Here is a 21762-nt window from a genome sequence, read left to right on the forward strand (position 1 = left end):
TGGAAATTCATCAGTTCTAAATTAGAACTTAACCTAAGACATTGCTTATTCCAGACTCAGAAACCAGGAGTTGTGCAGGACTCTATAAGGCGTCTTAGTAAGTAAGTAAACCCAGTGGTTCAAAATGGTAACGTTAACATGTTCATTCACTAATCCTCAAATGTTTATCTCAGTTTCCTTATACATGTGGCTTATTGATTTTAACTAAATGTTAAGTTATAATTGCTATTGTCAGTTGATAAAATAATCTTCATTAAAGGTCAATCTTTGGTTCACCATTTATTACTAGAAGTGGTGAGCAATCATTTGGTATAATCTTATTTTTTTTTTCCAAGTGTCTTACTAAAGCTATGCTACTTGACCATTAAGTCTTAATTCATGCAACTACAAGCTACTGGAATGAGATAAAAGATTTTGCAACCTTGAAAAATGCAGTCTCAATAATCCAGAAAAACTGAAAAGATTAACAGCTTTGGAAGCTTCCTAGTAAGCTGGATAACTGCGTAAAATTTTGCCAACAAAACTTAACATGAGGAAAACACAACTGCTGTAAATATACGGAGGTCAGAGCACTTTTAACTAATGAATTGTTAAAATAATGAAAAAAACCCTCAGAGGGCCATCAATTGAGTTTAATAATTCACACATTAAAATACAACTAAATGTTTTCCTTGTTACCGCTTGCAAAAGGAAAAGAAACAGTTAAAATGGTGAGATCCCAAACAGATTAGATAGATTTAGCAACAAATTCAACATATTTAGTTATGAAAATACCAACCAGCTGCCTGTGGCTGCATAAAACTTCCTACTCCGGCAAGGTTAATAACGGCAGCATGCTGTGCAGATAAGGCCTGTTCTTGACTGGCCGAACTTTGTTCAGAACCCTGAATAAAAAAAGAATACATGACTTGTACAGAAAAGCCTTTTTTTTTGGATTAGTGGAATTCGTATTTTTCCTGTATGAAAAAAAAACATTAGACATAAAAAAATAGGGAAAAGATTTCAAAAGCATTTAGATTAGCAAGAATAATATTCAAGTAATAAAACCTAATTTTCAGAAGTGATTCTGTATTGGTTTATTGTTTGATGCTGTATTAAAAATAACTACTGCAGCTGCTATAAAGATTCATCAGAACTTTTTTTTATTGAGGTATATAGTTAGTTGCTTTGGTTTCAGGTGTACATATAGCAAAGCTATTCAGTTTTATATATTTTTCTAGATTATTTTCCATTATAGGTTATTATAAGATACTGAATATAGTTCCCTGTGCTATACAATAAATTCCTATTGCCTATTTATGTATAATAGTTTGTATCTGTTAATCCTATTCTAATTTATCCTCCCCCAACTCCCCACCCTGTGGTAACCATGTTTGTTTTCTATGTCTGTGAGTCACTAGTTTGTTTTCTATATATTCATTTGTATTATATTTTTTTTGTCTTTTTTGTCTTTTTAGGGCCATACCCACAGCATATGGAGTTCCCAGGCTAGGGGTCTAATCGGAGTTGTGGATGCTGGCCTATGCCACAGCCACAGCCATGTGAGATCCAAGCTGCTTGTGTTCGACTACACAGCTCACAGCAATGCCAGATCCTTAACCCCACTGAGCGAGGCCAGATATCAGATATCAAACCTGCAACCTCATGGTTCCTAGTCAGATTCGTTTCTGCTGCGCCACGATGGGAACTCCCTCATTCGTATTTTTTTTGTAGATATTATCATCTTAGGTGATATCATATATTTGTCTTTCTCTGTCCTACTTCACTTAATTTGATATTCTCTAGATCTATCCATTTTATTGTAAATAGCAATATTTCATACTTTATGGCTAATATTACAGTGTGTGTGCGCATCTTCTTAAGCCAATGATCTGTTGATGGGTACTTGGGTTGTTTCTAAATAATGCTTCTGTTTGAATTAGTTTTCATCATTTCTGGATATATACACCTACCCACGAGTAGGATTGCTGGATAACCTGGTTGCTCTGCTTTCAGTTTTAAAGGAACTGCCATATTGTTTTCTGTAGTGGCTGCACAAATTTACATTCTCACCAACAGTTTAAGAAAGCGCCCCTTTCTCCACACCCTCTCCAGCATTTATTATTTGTAGGCTTTTTGATGATGGCCATTCTGACTGATGTGAGATGATACCTCACTGTGATTTTGATTTGCATTTCTCTAATTAACATCTTGAACATCTTTTCATGTGCCTAGTGGCCACCTGCATGTGTGTGTAGAAATGTCTATTTTAGCCCATTTTTAAACTGCTTTTTTTTTTGTTTTCCCCCAATATTGCTTAATCAGAATGAAAAACACTATAAAGCTTAAAGCACTCTTTGCCATATAGTACTAGAAATCTAGCGGGCACATTAAGTCAAGAAAAGCAAACAGAAAGGCATACAGATTATAAAGAAAAGAGAAAATTCTTTATTTGCAAATGTATGACTATCTAGGAAAATACAAAACAACAACAACAACAACAAAGGCCATAATTCTATAATACAAAGCACAGGAAGGACATACCTGCTCCCCTGGCTGTTGAGGACTGGAAGTTGTGGGTTGTTGAGGTTGCTGTGGTGTAAACTGAGAAAGCTGCTGTTGCTGCTGCTGTAGAGTGTTAAAAATGAGCGAACCACCTGGAAGCTATTAAGAATTTAAGCAAGAATTAGCCAATTTCAGATTATTTAAATTTCTTTATTCTACAAATATTTTTGGAGCATTCACTATGTGTTAGGCATTCCTCTATGGACTGAGGAAACAGGTGAACAAAAATCAAAACAAGATCCCTGCCCTTAAAAAAAGGAATGATCTATTTAAACACAATTTTTAAGTGCTATTACTTGTCAAATATGTTTGTAGTCTCAAACACAAATCTGTCTGCTTCAATAGTTAGCTATCCAAATATTGCTTTAACTTAAATCTTTTTACACATCAACACAAAACAGCATTACATGCATTTGGAAGTATAAACAAGAAGCTAGTGATAATCAGGGATATATATTAAGAAAACTCATCTCACTAAATATGGAATAGCTTTGTCTCCAAACCAGAAATGCATAGGTTTTCATTTAACACAGGAATTTTAAAGCTTAAAAGAAACTGCATTAGATGTCCCTATTTAGTTGGGGGACATGCTCTGCCAATCTAAATTAAAAATAAGACAAAGCAAAAGCTTCTTATAAAGAAGCTTTTAAAAAACTCCACGTTAGAAACTAAAACTAAAATGCATCAGGAAACAAATGGTTTTTCTATTGTATTCTATAGGGATTTAAACTAAAAACACTTTGAATGTTTGGGGTAAAGTCCTAGCAAATATCAAATATAAAACTCTTAAATACAGTCAAAAAAAGGTGTTGAGGGTCTAAACACAACACAGCTCACTGTAAGGTAAATCTGGACATAGCACAGGTCAAATGTTCTTTCCTCAATTAGATAATAAATGTAGCAAAATATAATTTATAAGATGGTTTTGCCCTTAATGCTTATCAGGGCTATTAAGCAATCCCGCTCCTAACACTGAGAGTAATCCCTGTAGAAATTCCTAGAGAAAAATGCAGGAAAGTTGCCTACTTAAACCAAACCAGTGTGTTCATATTACAAAGCAGATTATTCCGCAATTAGTCTGTAAATACTATTGGCATGTTGTACAGGAAATAAGATTTAAGTTTTATTTCTACATATATTCCCTGATTTATTCTTTCTCTCTCTCTTCCTTTCCTTCTTCTTCTTTTTTTTTTTTTTTTTTTTGTCTTTTTAGGGCCACACCCGCAGCATATGGAGGTTCCCAGGCTAAGGGTCAAATTGGAGCTTTAGCCGCTGGCCACAGCAACACCAGATCCAAGGCCCATCTGCAACCTACACCACAGTTCAGGGCAACGCCAGATCCTTAACCCACTGAGCAAAGCCAGGGATCAAACCTGCATCCTCATGGATGCCAGTCAGATTCGTTTCTGCTGAGCCGATGGGAACTCTGGACAGATCTGTTTGTTACTGTTTATTTCCCGATAATTCAAAGATCTGCCATTTTCTGTCTCCAAATTTTTATATTCACGTCTACCTTTTCTAAAAATTCTCTGTAGATAATCCCATCCATTTTCCAACCTGCTAGTTTGATACTGGACTCCACCTTTAAAGGACCTAGCATAAGACTTAGAATATTTTAAGATCACAACATGTACTTATTAACTCTTCACCTACAATCTCTCTTTATATGCTAACACTGATAACATGTATAAGGAAAGTCTCATCAAATTGACAGAACACTGTAAATCAACTATAATTTTTAAAAAGCTACAGATCGGAGTTCCCATCATGGCTCAGTGGTTAACGAATCTGACTAGGAACCATGAGGTTGTGGGTTTGATCCCAGGCCTCGCTGAGTGGGTTAAGTATCCAGCATTGCCGTGAACTGTGGTGCAGGTCGCAAATGTGGCCTGGATCCTGCGTCGCTGTGGCTCTGGTGTAGGCTTGAGGCTACACCTCCGATTAGACCCCTAGCCTGGGAACCTCCATATGCTGCAGATGTGGTCCTAGAAAAGACAAAAAAAAAAAAAAGAAAGAAGGAAAAAAAATACTATATTAATACTATATTTAAAAAAAAAAAAAGTCTCACCATTATACAAAAACAGAGATACATTTACTGAATGACACCAGGTGCCTGACATTGTGCTACCAAGTCATATTCTCTTCAGCAAAGAATACATACCTAATTTAAAAAATTTCTTTTCATGCATAAAATCTGTTGTAAGCAAACAATACCACATATATGTACACATAAAAACCTGCTGAGTGAGGAATTACTTTCTAATTATATCTGCTGCTATTACTAGAGGCAAGTCCTTTTCCTTGGCAGTTGTCAACTCTTCCCTTCTGGAAAAACTAGTTCTTGATTCGGCAAGGGTGCTAGAGCTGATAAAACTGGACACAGGATACCAATTCTTTCCCCTCAACTACCTGACCATACAAAGATAACCACACTTAGAAAATTTTAAAATAACCTCAAAATTTCAAATGCTGAAATATACAGACATACATGGTTTAAAAATAAATAATATATATAAATTTTAATAAAAAGCAGTGTTTAAGGTTTACCTGGAGTAGATTTAAGGGCCTGAGACTTGAAGTATTTTTTAAACCAAATGGAACACCTATTAAATAAAACTCATGGTTATAACAGCGAATTAAAATCTTTTTATACTTGAAAGAATTTTATGCTTTAGTATATAAAAATACAACATCTTAAGTACTTCCTGCATAGTTGTGCTTATTTCCTATACTCCTAATGTTTCTTTAAAAAAAAAAATCTCATTTTCATCAGTATTTATCAATACCGAGATCTCATTCAAAGATATGGAGCACGAGATGTACACTGTATTCCATATTACAAAAACTAAGACGACTTTATCACTATTTTGAGTGTGGGCTGGAAAAATAATCTAGCGGTATACAAACACTAAAAATATAATAAAATTGCCACTGTTGTGTAAATACATTTCAGGTACTAGCATCTATTTACATTCTCAGTGCTAATAGTATATGATAATAATCCTGTATCTGAGAACCAGTATGCTCTGATCTATTTTTTAAAGTACAAATGCTAACATTAATAATATGAAGGAACAGTGAATTTGTGTGTGTGAGGTTCAAGCTAAAAGTCAGGAAACAATGCTCTGTGAATTCTGGACTTATTCTCCCAAGTCTGTGACACAAGACAGAGTGTATCATAAAGCAGGGGGTGGCAAACTTTCAGTAGGATTTGTGGGCCACGCAGAGACTCTGTCACATACTGTTTCTCTTATCTTGACCAAACACCCCCTGGAAAAAACGAATCTTTAGAATTGTAAAACTATTCTTAGCTTGGACTACAGGTAATGGTTTGCTGATCTCAGTCTCAAAAGTATGTACATATTTTCCTAACTAAATATACCAAGTCAAATACCAATTAAAATTCTCTACGCAAATAATTGTATTAAAAAAGATAAAGAGCAGATAACTCAGATAACAGTATGAAAGTCTTATATAAGAAACGGAAAAAGCACAATCAGATAAAAATATGGCAATACTGATACTTCTCCAGGCATTCACTATAAGAAAATTGACACAACTCCCTTTAAAGGTGGATGACATTTGTATAATGCTTTTTATAGCTTACCGAAGGCATTTTCATATCACTTAATTTATTTCTCCTAAGTACCAACTGAAGTTAGATGTTTTTATTCCCATTTTAGAACAGATAAAACTGTGCTAAGGAAAAACTAAGTGACTTCTTTCTGGCACCACAGACAGGATTTGGAGCTACAATTAACTAGTAGAACTACATATAAACATCCTAAATTCAATACTGACTCCATTTTCAGGGCTTCTGTCACTAAAGCACATTTATACACATTAAGAATATTAGCTAGAATTAGAAAATCAGAGTAATTTATTAACATGTTCAAATTATATTCTGAGGTTCTCTCTGTCCTAACTCATAGAAAGTTTCTGATAAGTTTTTCTTATTAAGTCAAGCTTCTTTTTACTGTTAATTTTTTTTTCTCAGAAGAAATTAGATTGTCTTGAGATATTATACATGGTCTTAAAGAGCATTAAAAAATAGCACAAGTTGTTAAAATTCTTTTCCAGTATATGTAATTATAATTACTACTACTAGAATAAAATTACTACTAATGATGATAATGATAGGAAATATTTTTGAATGTTTATTACGTTTGAGGCATAGTTTAAGCAGTTCATCAACATTCACTTACCAGTAAGGGGAAGTATTATCATAATACTTCCCTCCACTTTTTTTGGCCACACTCACGGCATAAAGAAGTTCCCAGGCCATGGCTCAAACCCATGCCACAGCAGTGATATCAGATCTTTAACCCACCAGGCCACCTGGGAACTCCTATCCTCATGTTATTTATGAAGAAAGTGAGGCACAAATGTTAACTCTGCCATGATTACATGGGGTAGAGTATGTTGCACAAGCAGCATTCAAATTTAGAATGTCTGACTTCAGACCCAGGCTTTTTTTTTTTTTTTTTTCTTTTTCCAGGGCCACACTGGGAGTATATGGAGTTTCCCAGGCTAGGGGTCTAATCGGAGCTATAGCCACGGGACTATGTCAGAGCCACAGCAACATGGGATCCAAGCCGCATCTGTGACCTACACCACAGATCATGGCAATGCTGGATCCTTATCCCACTGAGCGAGGCCAGGGATCGAACCGGCAACCTTGGGGTTCCTAGTCACATTTGTTAACCACTGAGCCACGACGGGAACTCCCAGACGCAGGCTTTTAAGTGCCATGCTATGTTGCCTTTCTTGCATACACACATTTTCAGAATATATTTCTTTTACTTGAAACAGGACTACACTGACAATCAAAGTTAGTTTTATCATAATGTTTGGAAGGCAAAGGTAAAATCTGCAGACTTATAGGCCTATCAAGTTTTTCCACAGAAGCTGAAAGCTAGATGGTTTTCAATTCAAACAGCAGAACTTTAACAAGATTTTGAAAGTATTTCCAATATATAGTATTTTATGTAAAATTAGGATGTTAAATGTTTAAATATCCTTAAAATGACATTTTTACATAAGCATGGACTTTGATTTTGTTAGAAGTTGTTATTTCCAATATTCTGACCTGCTTGAGAAGCTGCCTGCATTGTACCGGGCAATGCATTTGGTAGCAGACCTCCTGAGGGTAGAAGGCCACTCAGGTTTATTCCTGCAGGAGTTATGGCACCAGTGTTACAGCCCAGCACAGGGTTTGAACCACTCATCAAGGCTTGAGCTCCACTGCAGGAGAATAAGACAAAGCATTAAACTAGCACTATAAAAGGGAAAATCAGCCACATAGTTCCTTTCATTAAAGACAAACTACTAAACAAACAAAGATATTTCTATCTTAAATATCAATTTGGAAGCTTAAAAGTTTCATTTTCACGCTAGAAAGTGATAGCAAGTTTGGCTAAAATTAAACACTGTATATTTATCAAGGTATAAAATATAATTGGGAAGAGTAATGTACTAGTCAATGGAATGAAAGATGGTAATGCAGAGGCAAAACAGGAAAATCTAAGCTGCTGTCAATGTGAAATAGTATCACCTTAGTGTCATACATGTAACAGATGTATGATCTAAAACTAAAACATAACTGTTGAGATAGTATATATCCACATAGAAGCTATACTCTTAAAATAACATGCGATTTGTTCTTAATTTCACAAATAAGGATTTATTTAGATTGGTGAAAATATCTCAGGAAAAAAAAAATCAGGACATCTTTGCAAACTTACCAAACAGAGCCCACTACATTGATGAAGTTAAGTCCAGCAGAGTTTGCCATGACCTGGGTGGCCGTGGTTCCTGTAGTTATGGATGTTACCATGGTGGAAAGAGGAATGGTCGTTACAGGCATTGCCTGGCTCAGAGACTTTTGCTGCTGAGCAAACTGAGTTAACAAAGTGGGCTGAGGGGTGAAGCCTGAATCTTGGGGAGTAGGGGTAGCTGAAGGGGTAATAGGAGTTGAACTCTGAGCATCAGGAGGGTGTGGGGTCGATGAAGGGGTTGGTGTAGGAGTAGATGGCTTAGGAGTTCCAGATCCTGCTCATTGAGAAAAATAAAAATTGCTAGTTTGTTATAAATGGCCAGTCCTTTTTAAAATAAGGTTAATGGAATCTTACTTAGCACTGACAATTTGTTCCAGTTTTTTTTAAGCAGTTAACTGCAAGTGTTAATTTCTACACGATACATGAGTGTTGCTACACTCAATTACAATTAAGGATGCAGTATATCACCTACAAATCCCATCAGAGATGCTATTACAGTAACAGTAAAAATATACATTTATATTCTACCACAATACCCATTTAGAAGATAGTTTCCTACATGCTACCTTTGGCCTAAAAAGTTTAAAAGGAATTCAAATTAATTTTTGTTATTTACGATTACACTAATTTAGGACTTCATTTAGAAATACTGCTTATTTTCTGTAACAGTCTGAGATAAACTCTGAACATATTAATAAATTACATATGGTTAACAATCATATTTGGCACCTAAATGTACATGTTTAATTCCTAACACATTAAGTTTATCCTGACAAATTTTATAAAACAGTAATAAAGCAAAACATTTGATAGATAATACTGCATCTTTAACAGTAACTGTGTACTTCTGTTTAAATGTAGAATGTATAGAAAATCTGTTGTGAATGAAGTATGCACAGTTTATCAATTTAAAAAAAAAAAGAAAACAAAAAACAAAAACCAAAAAAATAAAACCAAAAGCTCTTGAGGTGTTTTCTTTTTTAGCTTTCATGTCCTGCAGAAAGAAAGGAAAGAAATGTGAATGTCCAGAAGCTGTCACTCAACCCTTACTTAAAGTAACAACTGTGTGCAGTAGATTAACATAATCCATACCCACAACATAAGAAGTGTGAATAAGACTTTCAGGAAATTTATAAATTTTTCTTTGTGCAAAACAAGAAGGCAGAAAAATTACACCTTTTGAGCTATCAAGATGAAGATGTTTACATCTAATGCAAAGACCACCCTGTCACTGTGCAGTGTACCAAAACTTTTTAGCACACATTAGTTATCTATAAAAAAAAATCTAAAAAACTGGAATGCTTTTTTGCTAGTTGGTACCTAAGTATCTCAGATAATTACTAATTGGAAGAAATTCTCCCAAACTAATGCTAGAATTCCTGAGTAATTTTTCTTGATGTTAAAAAAAAAAAGTATTCAGTAGTAAAAATTATATTTTAGTATCTTCAGAATAATGCTTTAATGATCATCCCACATTTTAGTAACTGACAACAATTTATGGAGTGTAGGGGTGTTATTGAAAAATTGGCTTTCAGTTTATTATATCACCACCTTGGAACTAGTTGGCTTCTCACATTTACAAAGACAGGACTGCAGCACCAACTCTTATGACACTTTTTCCCTATCAGGTGCATAGTGCACATAAAATGTAAAATGGTCCTAGGGTGCATTGGAATAAAAAATAATTTGGAGTCTTATTGCCACATTTAACTAACAGATTATTTTTTTTTCAGGAGATGTGTAGGTTGCAAGTCTATGAGAAAGGTATACACAAGGTGCATACATAAATACAGAAAAACAAATACAATTACAATAAACACAATACATACAGTCAACAAGAGATTTGCCTGAAGCTTTTTAAAACTTATACACTTTGAGTAGACAGTACATTTAGATTTCACTATTTCACTGGTCAAAAAGAGCCATTTTAAGAAACACTAATGCAAAAGCTTATGAAGAATTAATGAAGAATTAAGCTATGACTCACTTTGTGATGAACTGGCAGGTGACAGGGCAGCTGGAGAAAGCATGCTAACTTGATTGAGATCCACAGATGACTTCCGAGAAAGACTGGGTGGCTTAGAAGCAGGAGGAGGAGTTGGAGATTTAAGAAAGCTGCTGGCCTGTTGTGGTGTAAAATAGTTACCTAGAAGGAGAACATAAAAGCTATTTCCTAGATTTGTAATTCATAACCCTGTGTATTCTGTTATTTCTTACATTTATAATTCAAAATTTTGAGTAAATCAAAATATGAGTAAACAGATTATGATCACATGTTCTCACTCTAGATTACAGAAAAGTAAGGAATATAATACCTGAAGAACTATTCCCTGAGCTTGAGGGAAGTTTGATGGGCGGAGGTCGATGTTTTAGTCCCTTCCCTAGTACTGAAGACTGAACTGACACGGTCTCAGGCTGCTAAGAGACAGTGACATGAGGCATACTCGTTAAAAATCAGTCACATCAGAAATTCCTATTAATAACACTGCTGGACGAAAACACAGTTTAAAACTCTGCAAAGTATTCTTTTTTTTTTTGGTTGTGCCCACAGCATGGGAAAGTTCCAGGGTCAAGTTTTGAACCTGTGGCACAGCAATGACCCGAGACAGCAGTGACAGTGCAGGATCCTTAAACTGCTGAGCCACCAGAGAACTCCTGCGAAGTATTCTTTTTTTTTTTTTTTTTGTCTTTTTGCTATTTCTTGGGCCGCTCCCGCAGCATATGGAGGTTCCCAGGCTAGGGGTCGAATCGGAGCTGTAGCCACCGGCCTACGCCAGAGCCACAGCAACACGGGATCCGAGCTGCATCTGCACCCTACACCACAGCTCACGGCAACGCCGGATCGTTAACCCACTGAGCAAGCGCAGGGACCGAACCCGAAACCTCATGGTTCCTAGTCGGATTCGTTAACCACTGCGCCACGACGGGAACTCCTGCAAAGTATTCTTAATGGCTATAGATTAGGTATTAGAGATGTTTCAAAAGAGTGTAATTTCACAAAAGGAAATCCATAAAATAACTTACAATATACATAAAGGATGAATAAAAGCTTTCTAAAGGAAAGATGGGGGAAAATGAATTAGAGGGAGAACAGCAGAGTGAGATGACAGCAAAGCTTTACTCTTAAACCTTTTGCAGAAAAGTAACTGTTGAAGCCATGTGATCAGTATATACAAATGTTCATTATACTTTTTGCTCTACCTTTGAGTACATTTGAAATTTTTCATTATAAAAAGTTAAATAATAAAAAGAAAATTAAAAATGTCCTTAACATTTTTTCAGATTCCTTGGGAAAAAATCAGGCAGAAAAAAGTAACAGCAGGAAAACAAAAACCAAAAACAAAAAAAACCACACACTTCTGTTTCTTTCCCTGGAGAAAGCTGACTCAAGCTGGCTGAGCCACTGGAGCTATGTGACATCTTCACTGGACATTTGGCTTCATTCTGGACCAATTCCTGGTACTGATTGACTACTCTGAAACATTAGGGACAAAAGAGATAAAGATTAGCTAACTCAGTTTTAAACATAAATTTATTACACAGGAAATGAATAGTAACTGTAAATGAAAAAAAGTTCTATTAAAATTAACGCAAAAATCAAAATCAGACCATTTTCTTTATTAAAAGGACATTCTAATTTTTCAGTGGCAAGCTAATGCTGAAAACATTTTGCTAGTTAAAAAAAAAACCTAATTCAGTATCTTGTCTCTAATACAGAAATTACAGGTATTACTGCATCAATAGGCAGCCAAAAGAATCACCACTTTCACTTACGTAATGATTAAAATATTACCTAGAAAATCTTTTTCTTAGCTACCGTAGATATATCTAAATTTTGTTTAAAATAAAGCTATATTTTACACATTATTGTTATTTTCCTAATTCCATTAAAAAATCCTAGCAATATCTAAGGCATAATTAAAATTGAAGCCTTAACTCTGAATGGAGTACTCTCTATTCTATTAAGAGTGGAGTTTATCATATCCATCCAGATAAAAAATAAACATGCAAATATTTTTACCTCTCAGCATCAGTCTTTGATCCAATAATGAACCTAAATTGTTTTTTTAAAAAAAAGAAGAGAAATTAGACTTGTTTTAAGGAGCCTTGAGATTACTTTTGAAGGCTTCCATGTTTTAGTGACAATGATTTTTATAAATTGAGTTAAAATCTACCAAGATATCATGAAGAAAAAAAAGTAAAAACACATTAAAAAACGTGAAGCAATGACCAAGTTTTGCATGCATTATAAAATAATTCTGTGAATAATTTGGCTGATTTAATTTAAGGGAGATTTATTTTGGCAAAAAACCTTATTTCAAAACAAAATCTGGGCTGAAAGTTACCAAGTGCTAAACACCCTTGCAAGTGTCTGCTTTACAGCAAAATTCATTGAACTACTGCTGCAAGGCCTTTGGCTTTCCTCTCACTTTAACTTTTAATTTTGGAAGTCATTATTAATGTTTACACAGTAGGATCTTAGATACATTTTAGACATGAAAGATAGTTTATCGCCAATTCAAATAAAATGTCTTTACCACATTTTTTAAAGGAGTTTGACATTTATATGATTTCTTAACAGATTAAAATAGTGAGTTTGTTTATTTTTTAATTACCAATTTGAATGATCATCTGTGGAGAAGCTGAAATATAAAATGTAAAAAAAAAAAAAGAAAAAACTTGGTTAATGCAAGCTCCAACTTTAACTTCATAGCTATTACATCAAGTAACTTATGAATATGGAAGAGTGATGGAAAGGCAGTAAATCATGCAGCATATTTGCAGCAACGTCCTGATGTAAAAGGCAAAAAATCAACTCTTATTAAACAGATCTCATCAGTTGGCTTTTTGAATCAGTTTTTTAAAGTGAAAACATAAGTTATTCCCTTGTGTTTGAGAAAAGTCAATAACTGTTTAAAATGACCAATGTATATCTTTAAGAGGAAGACTAAAAAACAGCTAATCAAAATATCTGAATTTTTTTATTTTTTTAATTGTTATTTACCCAATACAATTTTTTTTTCTACTGTACAAAGTATCTGATAAACACTAGGTGAGGATTTCCTGACTTTTACTTAGGTATCAATAGGGTTATTCTTTTATTTTATTTTTTTTTTTTTGCTTTTTAGGGCGCAGGTGTGGCATACTGAAGTTCCCAGGCTATGGGTCAAATCAGAGCTACTGTTGCTAAGCCATAGCCACAGCAACGGGGGATCCAAGCTGCGTCTGTGACCTAAACCACAGCTCATCACAACACTGAGTGAGGCCAGGGATCAAACCCACATCCTCATGGCTACTAATCAGATTTGTTTCCTCTAGGCCACAACGAGAACTCCGATAAGGTTATTCTTTAAAAATCTGTCTTTCTGCTGTAGTTTCAATTAGTATTTTTTAATGATTTAATGTAGAACTGGCCACTAATATTTTCTGCTGAGTCTCTATTTTTCCTTCTTCTCAAAACAGCAACTTGATTTAAAAACAGAATAGTAAAAAAAAAAAAAATTAAAATCAAACTTAAATGCTGGGTACCTTGTAATAAATATATGCAGTCCATTAAGTTGAGGAAGATCAAACCAGAGTTGGCCCTCCATACCTGCAGATTCTGCATCCCCATGGATTGAAAATATTTGAGGGGAAAAGAAATTCCAGGAAGTTCCAAAAAGCAAAACTTGAATTTGCCATGAGCTGGCAACTACTTATATAACATATAAATTGTATTTACTACTATGTACATAGTATTTACATTGTATTAGGGATTATAAGTAATCTAGATAAAGTATGTTGGAAGATGTGCAGAGGATGCAAATACTATACCATTTTTATATGAGACGAGCATCTGCAGATTTTGGTATCCAAGTGGGTTCTGGAACCAATCCCCTTTGAGTACTGACGGACAATTGTGTGTGTGTGTGTATTTCAGAGCCACTAACGACATTAAGCAGAGAGTCTGTTACCTTACAGGCAGTGCTGAAATACCAAGTATTTTTAAGAGCTTTTCCATTTCCATTTATATAGTACACCTGCTTCCCATTTAAACAAACTATTGCCCAGAAGCCTTCATGCTTAAAGGCCTAAGTAGCAATACATAACTATACCAAGTAGGGTATTACAGGCATATCTTTCAAAGGAGATATAAGTAAATTCTGATGGCTTCTTTTGTCAATCACAAGTATTTAACAGAACTCACTGGGATGGAGATATCTGACTGTCACTTTCTTCATCTTCTTTACATGGCTGTATTTTACCATAGTAAAGTGGATCACCAAGTGACTGCAAAATGGTCAGCTTTGTTTTCTGATACTGATTACCAGCTTCACATTCAAATACATAATCATCTTTTATATCCTGAAAAATACAGAGCATCTCAAATAAACACCTTCTCCAGTAAATACATAATCAGGATTAACAAAAATCAGGAATAAATATGGCAATAAGAAGACACTTGGAACAGTCTATAGATCTATTTAAGACTGCTTAAGAGAATAAAGCCCAAGATTTTTTTTTTACGTGGTACTTTGAAAATGAATTTCCAATGGGATATTTAGTTAATTAAGCCTGAGTGACTATGTCAGAATTTCATATACTGAACATATGAATGCAAATATTAAAAGGATAAAACTTTTAAAAGCAAACCTGTTTCTATTTGTCATTAGTCTTTCTGCTCTTACACATATAAAACATCTCCCATCGTTTCACTCCTAGATTCACCTAATTACATATATTATGCCTTTTCTCCCTTTAATAAGGTATTACAATTAGAGAAATTTACACAAAACATTTCTCCTTAAAGACAGCCTCAGAAAAACTTACTAATTACTAATCTGAAACAGAAAACAAACTACTAACATGCAACCAAAACAAAAGTAAAAATGCAGTTACGCATTAAAACTGTCCTTTAGAATGGAAACCATACTTGGTGAAAATCAAAACTAAATAGCTGTTCCTTCTTTTAATTCACTGAACTACCAGAACGTTCTTAAATAAATAAATAAAAGAAGATCCCAAGGTAAAGGTGACTGTACTTTATGTTTAATAAACTCAGATCCCAGGAGTTCCCGTTGTGGCTTTGGCGTAACAAACCTGACTAGTATCCGTGAGGATGCAGGTTCAATCCCTGGTCTTGCTCAGTAGGTTAAGGATCTAGTGTTGCCATGAGCTGTGGTGTAGGCTGGCAGCTGTACCTCTGATTTGACCCCTAGCCTGGGAACTTCCATATGCCTCGGGTGCAGCCCTAAAAAAGACGCCCCCCCCCAAAAAAAAAAAAAATTTCAGATTCCTCAATTAGAAATAACGCCATTGTAATGGAAACTACACTGGTTACTTACATGGGCTGGCCAGACTGTTGGTTGTGAGTCATCAGATTTGATAGACTTTTCCACTTTGGCATATTTTTCTACCTAAGCAATCAAATCAAGAGATACTAGATATAATGGAATCCATATTATGACCAAAGAGAAAAACCTACCTTAATGCTTTTTTAGCACATGAATTCTTGAATCACTAATAACACCAACTACTTATGCTTAAGCAGTTTAAAATTCTCTTGATATACACTCAATTAGACCAACTGATTTCACAAATAGAACAAAATTAGAATCTCCTGCCATTACATGTAAAACACATAGCTGCTGCTTGCAAAGTGCCTCCTCCTTTTATTCCATTAAGCTGGTATCACATTTGTCTTTTAAGAAAAGTAGAGTACTAGAGAGATGATTAAACCAGAGTCTGGATCTTTCCCTTTGGATGAGTCTTCACCGGAACAGGAATTGCAGCCTAACAGTGGGGACAAAACTAGAGACTAGGGAAGTTACATTAAAACTGGTAAAATTTTTGCAAACCTTTCAAGTCAGACTTTGACCATATAGTCCACGTATCTTCTACCAGTCTGTGTGAACCAAACGTTTTCGTTTTCCTGGTAACCACAATTTTAGGAGTGACAGACTCACCTGGGAACCAGGTAAAAATTCAGATTCCCAAGTCCCTCCCCTGGAGACCTGACACAGTAAGTAGGTCTGAAGTGGTGCTTCAAATCTGTATGTTTAACTGGTATCCTAGATGCTCCTACTGACTGACTCAGAATGAGAAACTCTGTATTAGGGCTTTACGTCACAAAGCCTGGTCTGAGGACCCTAGTACCACACAACCTAGTAGCTTGTCAGTACTGCAGTATCTCAGGCCTTAGCCCAGACTTGATGAATTTTAACAAGCAATCCACATGATTCTTATGTACATTAAAGTTTGGGAAGTACTGCTTGAGATATCCAGACTGCCCTCCAAAGCTAAATATCCCTGTGGTATATCCACCAAACATCTCTTCTCAGGCTGTGTTCCTTCGAGGGGCACAGTTATTGTTCTTTCTTGAGCTGTATACGCAGCCTACTCCTGATGCTTGTGACAATTTTTTAAAAAATCACAGATAATCAGAATTGTACATGTGCTAGCCTGGAAAGGATATAGAAGGGCAAAGGCCTATTAAAATGATCAACTAAAAAAAATCAATGATCAACTCTAAAGAGTTGAGTGAATAATAAAAACAGGAGAAAGAAATAGAAAAATAGGAGTTCCCGTAGAAACCATGAGGTTGTGGGTTCGATCCTTGGCCTTGCTCAGTGGGTTACGGATCTGGCATTGCCGTGAGCTGTGGTGTAGGTCACAGACTCAGCTCTGATCTGGCATTGCTGTCCCTGTGGTGTAGGCCAGTAGCAACAGATCCGATTAGATCCCTAGCCTGGGAACCTCCATATGCTGCACGTGAGGCCCTAAAAAGACAAAAGACAAAAAAAGAAGTATAAAATATAGGACTCCCATCGAAAGATCTATTTCTTATCTTTGCTCATTTATAATTCATGTGCATCATGGATCAGCAAAGAATATGACCCAAGGTTCCTAATATTGGCCACTGTGCCAACATCATTAATTTTTAAATTTAACCAGTGAGAAAAGAAGCATTATCAGGTAAGTATGATGAAATATTATAAAAGAATCAAAAACTTTTTATGCTTTACTATGTAACATGTACCATCTTTTTTCACATTTTTGAGTTTTTTGGTTATTCTTAATAATGTAATATAATATTATTCCTGCTCTAAACACAGACCTCTGTTATTGAGTTATATTCTTAGACATGTTAATGTGAAAGAATATAGCTTCTGAAAATGAGCAGTTGATTTAACAAATAAGAGTCCTCAGAATGGCCGTCATCAAAAAGTCTACAAACAAATGCTGGAGAGGGTATGGAGAACTCTCCTATACTGCTGCTGTGAATGTAAGCTGGTACAACCAATATGGAGAACAGTATGGAGGTTCCTTAAAAAACTAAATGTAGAACTACCATATGATTCAGTAATCCTACTCTCGCATATGTCCAGAGAAAATCATAATTTGAAAAGATACATGCACCCCAATGTTGACTGCTGCACTATTGCTAAGACATGAAAGCAACCTAAACGTCCCTCAACAGAAGACTGGATAAGGAAGATATGTAGTACATATATACAATGGAATATTACTCAGCCATAAAAAGGAATGAAATGATGACATTTGCAGCAACATGGATGGACCCAGAAATTATCATACTAAGTGAAATAAGTCAGAGAAGGACAAATACCATCTGAGATCACTAATAGGTGGAGTCTAATAGAAATGATATAATAGAACTCACAAAACAGAAACAGACTCAAAGATTTCAAAGCCAAACTAATGTTTACCAAAGACAAATCATGGAGGGGTTGGGGGGAGAAATTAGGGGGTTGGGATTGATATATATACACTACTATATATAAAACAGATGGATAACAAGACCTTACGGTATAGTACTGGGAAATTCATTCAATACTATGTAATACCTTATATGGGACAAGAATCTGAAAAGGAATGTATATATGTATATATGTAACTGATTTACTTTGCTGTATGCCTGAAATTAACACAACTTTGTAAGTCAACCATATTCCAATAAAATTTTAAAAAAGAGAGTCTTTGCACAGATAGAACAAACTAGGGTTACCAGTGAGGGGAGGGAAGGGTGGAGGGGCAACATACCAACAGGGGGAAAAAAAGGGTTATCATGGGATTACATAAAATTGTGTGTCAAACTTCTGAAAATTGTAAAGCACTATAAAATTTAAAGAATCTTTCATTCTTTAAATGAATAAATAATTTTTTTTAAAAAAAAGAGTCTTTGTTTTCTCAAAGTGTAAGTATTAGTGAAACTTAGGAACCTTATGTGAAATTCAGTGCAATTCATGAACTGACTTACATCCACTTCAGAAGGTATGGACAAATTACAGGGGCTCCGTTTCCACATATCTACACACTAAAAAATTAAAAACAGTATAAATAAATATATCGAAAATTCAAAATTAGGCAAGGCATTTAGCATAATAATAAACTTCATTTAAAAATATATACTTACATTTCCTGCTTTAGAGATTTTGAGGTCATAATGCTGACCTGCTTTTCTTTCCTTCCTTTTTTGTAAGAAATCAAGTAATTTTAGCTGAGGAGGAGGTGGACAATGAGACAGATCCTGCTGCCGGTTCAGAGAGGATCTGGAATATCTCTTGAAACACCTGAAATATTAAGAGATTAGAACAAAGCTAATAAAATAAACTCAGAATAAATATAGTTTAAATTAGTTAAGTGTTAAATGTGTGATTAAATCACAGATATTTGTAGAACACTGTCACTTGCCAAGCAATGTCCTAGGCACTGGCAAAATAAAAATGAACAAGACAAACCATGGAGCTAAGTGTCCAGAAGGGAAAACAGACATTCACAAGTAAACAAGAACAATAAGCACTAGGAGAAAAAAACAGGGTACTGTGATAGTGATAGAGGGCAACATTAGGGAAGAGAAGGGAAGGACTCTAAAGAAATGCATGAGCTGTATATGACAAGATGTAACAAGCTATGGAAAGGTCAGCTATGGAATGAGCATTTGAAGCAAAGAGAAGAACTTTAAAAGATGCCAAGGCAGGAACAAATTGGCTTGTTTTTAAAACAGAAAACTGCGTCTGGGACCAGAGCACCAGGGTCCACACAGATTAGGTCAAAGAGCGAGGCAGGGACCTTGCAGATGAATGATAACGTGTTTAGATTGAATGTGAAGTACAATGGGATGGTTTTAGAAGAACTCAAGCAAGTGGTAGCATGATCAGCTTTGAGGTTTTTAAAGTATTACTCTGGTTTGCTTATGTGGTGAATAGACCAAAATGGAGAAAGATGCAATAGGAAGACCAGTTAGGAAGAAGTTTATTACAGAAGTCAGATGGTGGCTTGGACTAAGGCACTGGCAAATGGGGATGGAGAAATGTGGACAGAGATAGAAAGAGACTTTAAAGGCCTGCAGATGGATCCTCTATGGACTTATTTCACTCTTTCCAAAGCTGTACCTTTACCCCAGCACATATTATTTCAATGGTAAAACCAGGGAATTTAGAAAATGGATAGGTTATTTGAGCCCTTTCAAACCTGAAGAAGATCCAAAGTGGGCAACTCAATTATGCAAAAAGAACTTACAGATGAGCCAAATATAACTGGAATCCAAATTAATATGCATTCTTTTACTCCCTTTTTTTTTTTTTTTGGCCTTGCCTATGGCATATGGAAGTTCCTGGGCCACGGATTAACCCATGACCCAAGTTGCTGCAGTGACAATGCCAGATCCTTAATCTGTTGTGCCATCAGCTCCCTGCATTCTCGTACTTTATTAAGTAGAGGAGATACCTAAAATATTCATAAGACAAACTACTATGTTATAAAAGGGCATTTAATTATAAACTGACCTCTCAAACAGTGATCACTTTTTCCCAAAGAAAAAAAGTGAAAAAAAAGAGAAAGAAATTTTTATGTTTTTGGTGAACAGACTGAAACCTATAGGTAGAATGTTCTTCAAAAGAATTCAAAGAATGCATCACTTCAACATAAAGCAAAGTATATAAAAAAAAATTCTTACACAAAAAAAGTAGTGAAAGGCTATTAAAAATCAAATTTAAAAAAATCAGAGCACTTTTACATGTTAGAGGGAAAAAATACCATAAATGGCAAAATTTAGAGCTACCTCTCTAAGGATCATCTTTTGGGTTTATCCTTCCACAAAGTTAATTACCGTTTCATTGGGCGCGTGTTCATCTTTTGCTTATTATAGAGCAATCTGTTTGCAGTGCAGGTTACGGCTATAGAAGGATCAAGACACAGTGGTTCGGCTGTAGCTAGAATCAACTGGCTCTCAAGCAAAAGTTTGTCTTCCTGAAATGTTTAAGATCATATATCAAAGCCAGATTTAAGATTTCCAAATCACACATATCACTTAATCTAGAAATAGTCCTTGGAATATTTTCTGCTAAGGAGTACAGTAAAATACAGTATTTCAAGTTCCAGCTTAAGTGTGTAAACTTTAGAAACTTGATAGCATAATTAAACTACTAATGAAAATTCAGTAATTTGTACAGTGTACAAAGCAGTCAAATTGTAAGACTGCCTATCCACTAACCAAACAAATATTTACTAAGCACCTACAATGTGTGAGTCACTGTTCTAGATGTTGGGGATATATCAGTGAACACAACAGATAAAATCCTCTGCTTCCACAAAGCTTACAGGATTAAGATGGATGACAGCACTTTCAGTAACTGAGGTTAACAGGTTCATTCTATACTCAACTTCATAACAAGAATAAAAATGGGAGTTCCCATTGTGGCTCAGCGAAAGCCAACCCGACTAGTATCCATGAGGATGCAGGTTCATTCCTGGCCTCGCTCCGTAGTGTTGCCATGGGCTGTGGTCTAGATCACAGACATGGCTCAGATCTGGTGTTGCTGTACCTGTGGTGTAGGCTGGCAGCTGTAGCTCCAATTCGACCCCTAGCCTGGGAACTTCCATATGCTGCAGGTGCACCCCTAAAAAGCAAAAAAATAAAATAAAAATGACTCCACTAATATTGTGTAAACTCTATACACCCAACTCCAAAATTTATAATGGCTATAACTACACATTTTAAAAGTCAAATGAGTTAATTACTATTACTGCTGATTAAGATTTTTTGCAAAAAAAGGGAAAATTGCTCCTTTCAATAAATTTTTTTCAACTTTTTTTTTTTTAAAGGGCTGTACCCATGGCATATGGAAGTTCCTAGGCTAGGGGCTGAATCAAAACTGTAGCCACTGGCCTATACCACAACCACAGCAACGTGGAATATGAGCCATGTCTGTGACCCACACCACAGCTCTCGGCAACTCTGGATCCTTAACTCACTGAACGAGGCCAGAGATCAAACTTGCATCCTCATGGATACTAGTTGGATTCATTTCTGCTGAGCCACAATGGGAACTCCCTCAACTTTTCATTACAGAAATTGTCAAAAGTACACAAAACAGAAATATGACACCCATGTACCAACACCCAATTTTATTTAGTGACTGCCCCTCTTTTCTTTTGGTTT

General features: G+C 35.4%; 1 protein-coding gene across 19 annotated transcripts in view; it reads right to left on the reverse strand.

Moving 5' to 3' along the window:
• SUPT20H (SPT20 homolog, SAGA complex component) overlaps window positions 1–21762 on the reverse strand; it is a 39810-nt gene that overhangs the window by 2167 nt on the left and 15881 nt on the right. For 12 of the 19 annotated variants that reach the window (XM_047756144.1, XM_047756142.1, XM_047756133.1 and 9 more), the window contains 15 exons: window positions 20431–20570; window positions 18736–18892; window positions 18580–18636; window positions 15647–15718; window positions 14509–14666; window positions 12938–12964; window positions 12343–12375; window positions 11679–11796; window positions 10637–10739; window positions 10309–10467; window positions 8289–8595; window positions 7634–7788; window positions 5092–5147; window positions 2524–2643; window positions 779–884 (listed from right to left, as the gene is read on the reverse strand). In XM_047756144.1, the coding sequence (XP_047612100.1) occupies window positions 779–884; window positions 2524–2643; window positions 5092–5147; window positions 7634–7788; window positions 8289–8595; window positions 10309–10467; window positions 10637–10739; window positions 11679–11796; window positions 12343–12375; window positions 12938–12964; window positions 14509–14666; window positions 15647–15718; window positions 18580–18636; window positions 18736–18892; window positions 20431–20570 (1768 nt within the window). The remainder of the gene's footprint in view (window positions 1–778; window positions 885–2523; window positions 2644–5091; window positions 5148–7633; window positions 7789–8288; window positions 8596–10308; window positions 10468–10636; window positions 10740–11678; window positions 11797–12342; window positions 12376–12937; window positions 12965–14508; window positions 14667–15646; window positions 15719–18579; window positions 18637–18735; window positions 18893–20430; window positions 20571–21762) is intronic. The other 7 variants (XM_047756146.1, XM_047756147.1, XM_047756148.1 and 4 more) reach the window with 4 other exon arrangements.

This window comes from Phacochoerus africanus, chromosome 13 (assembly GCF_016906955.1).
Source record: "Phacochoerus africanus isolate WHEZ1 chromosome 13, ROS_Pafr_v1, whole genome shotgun sequence".
Lineage (NCBI taxonomy): Eukaryota > Metazoa > Chordata > Mammalia > Artiodactyla > Suidae > Phacochoerus > Phacochoerus africanus.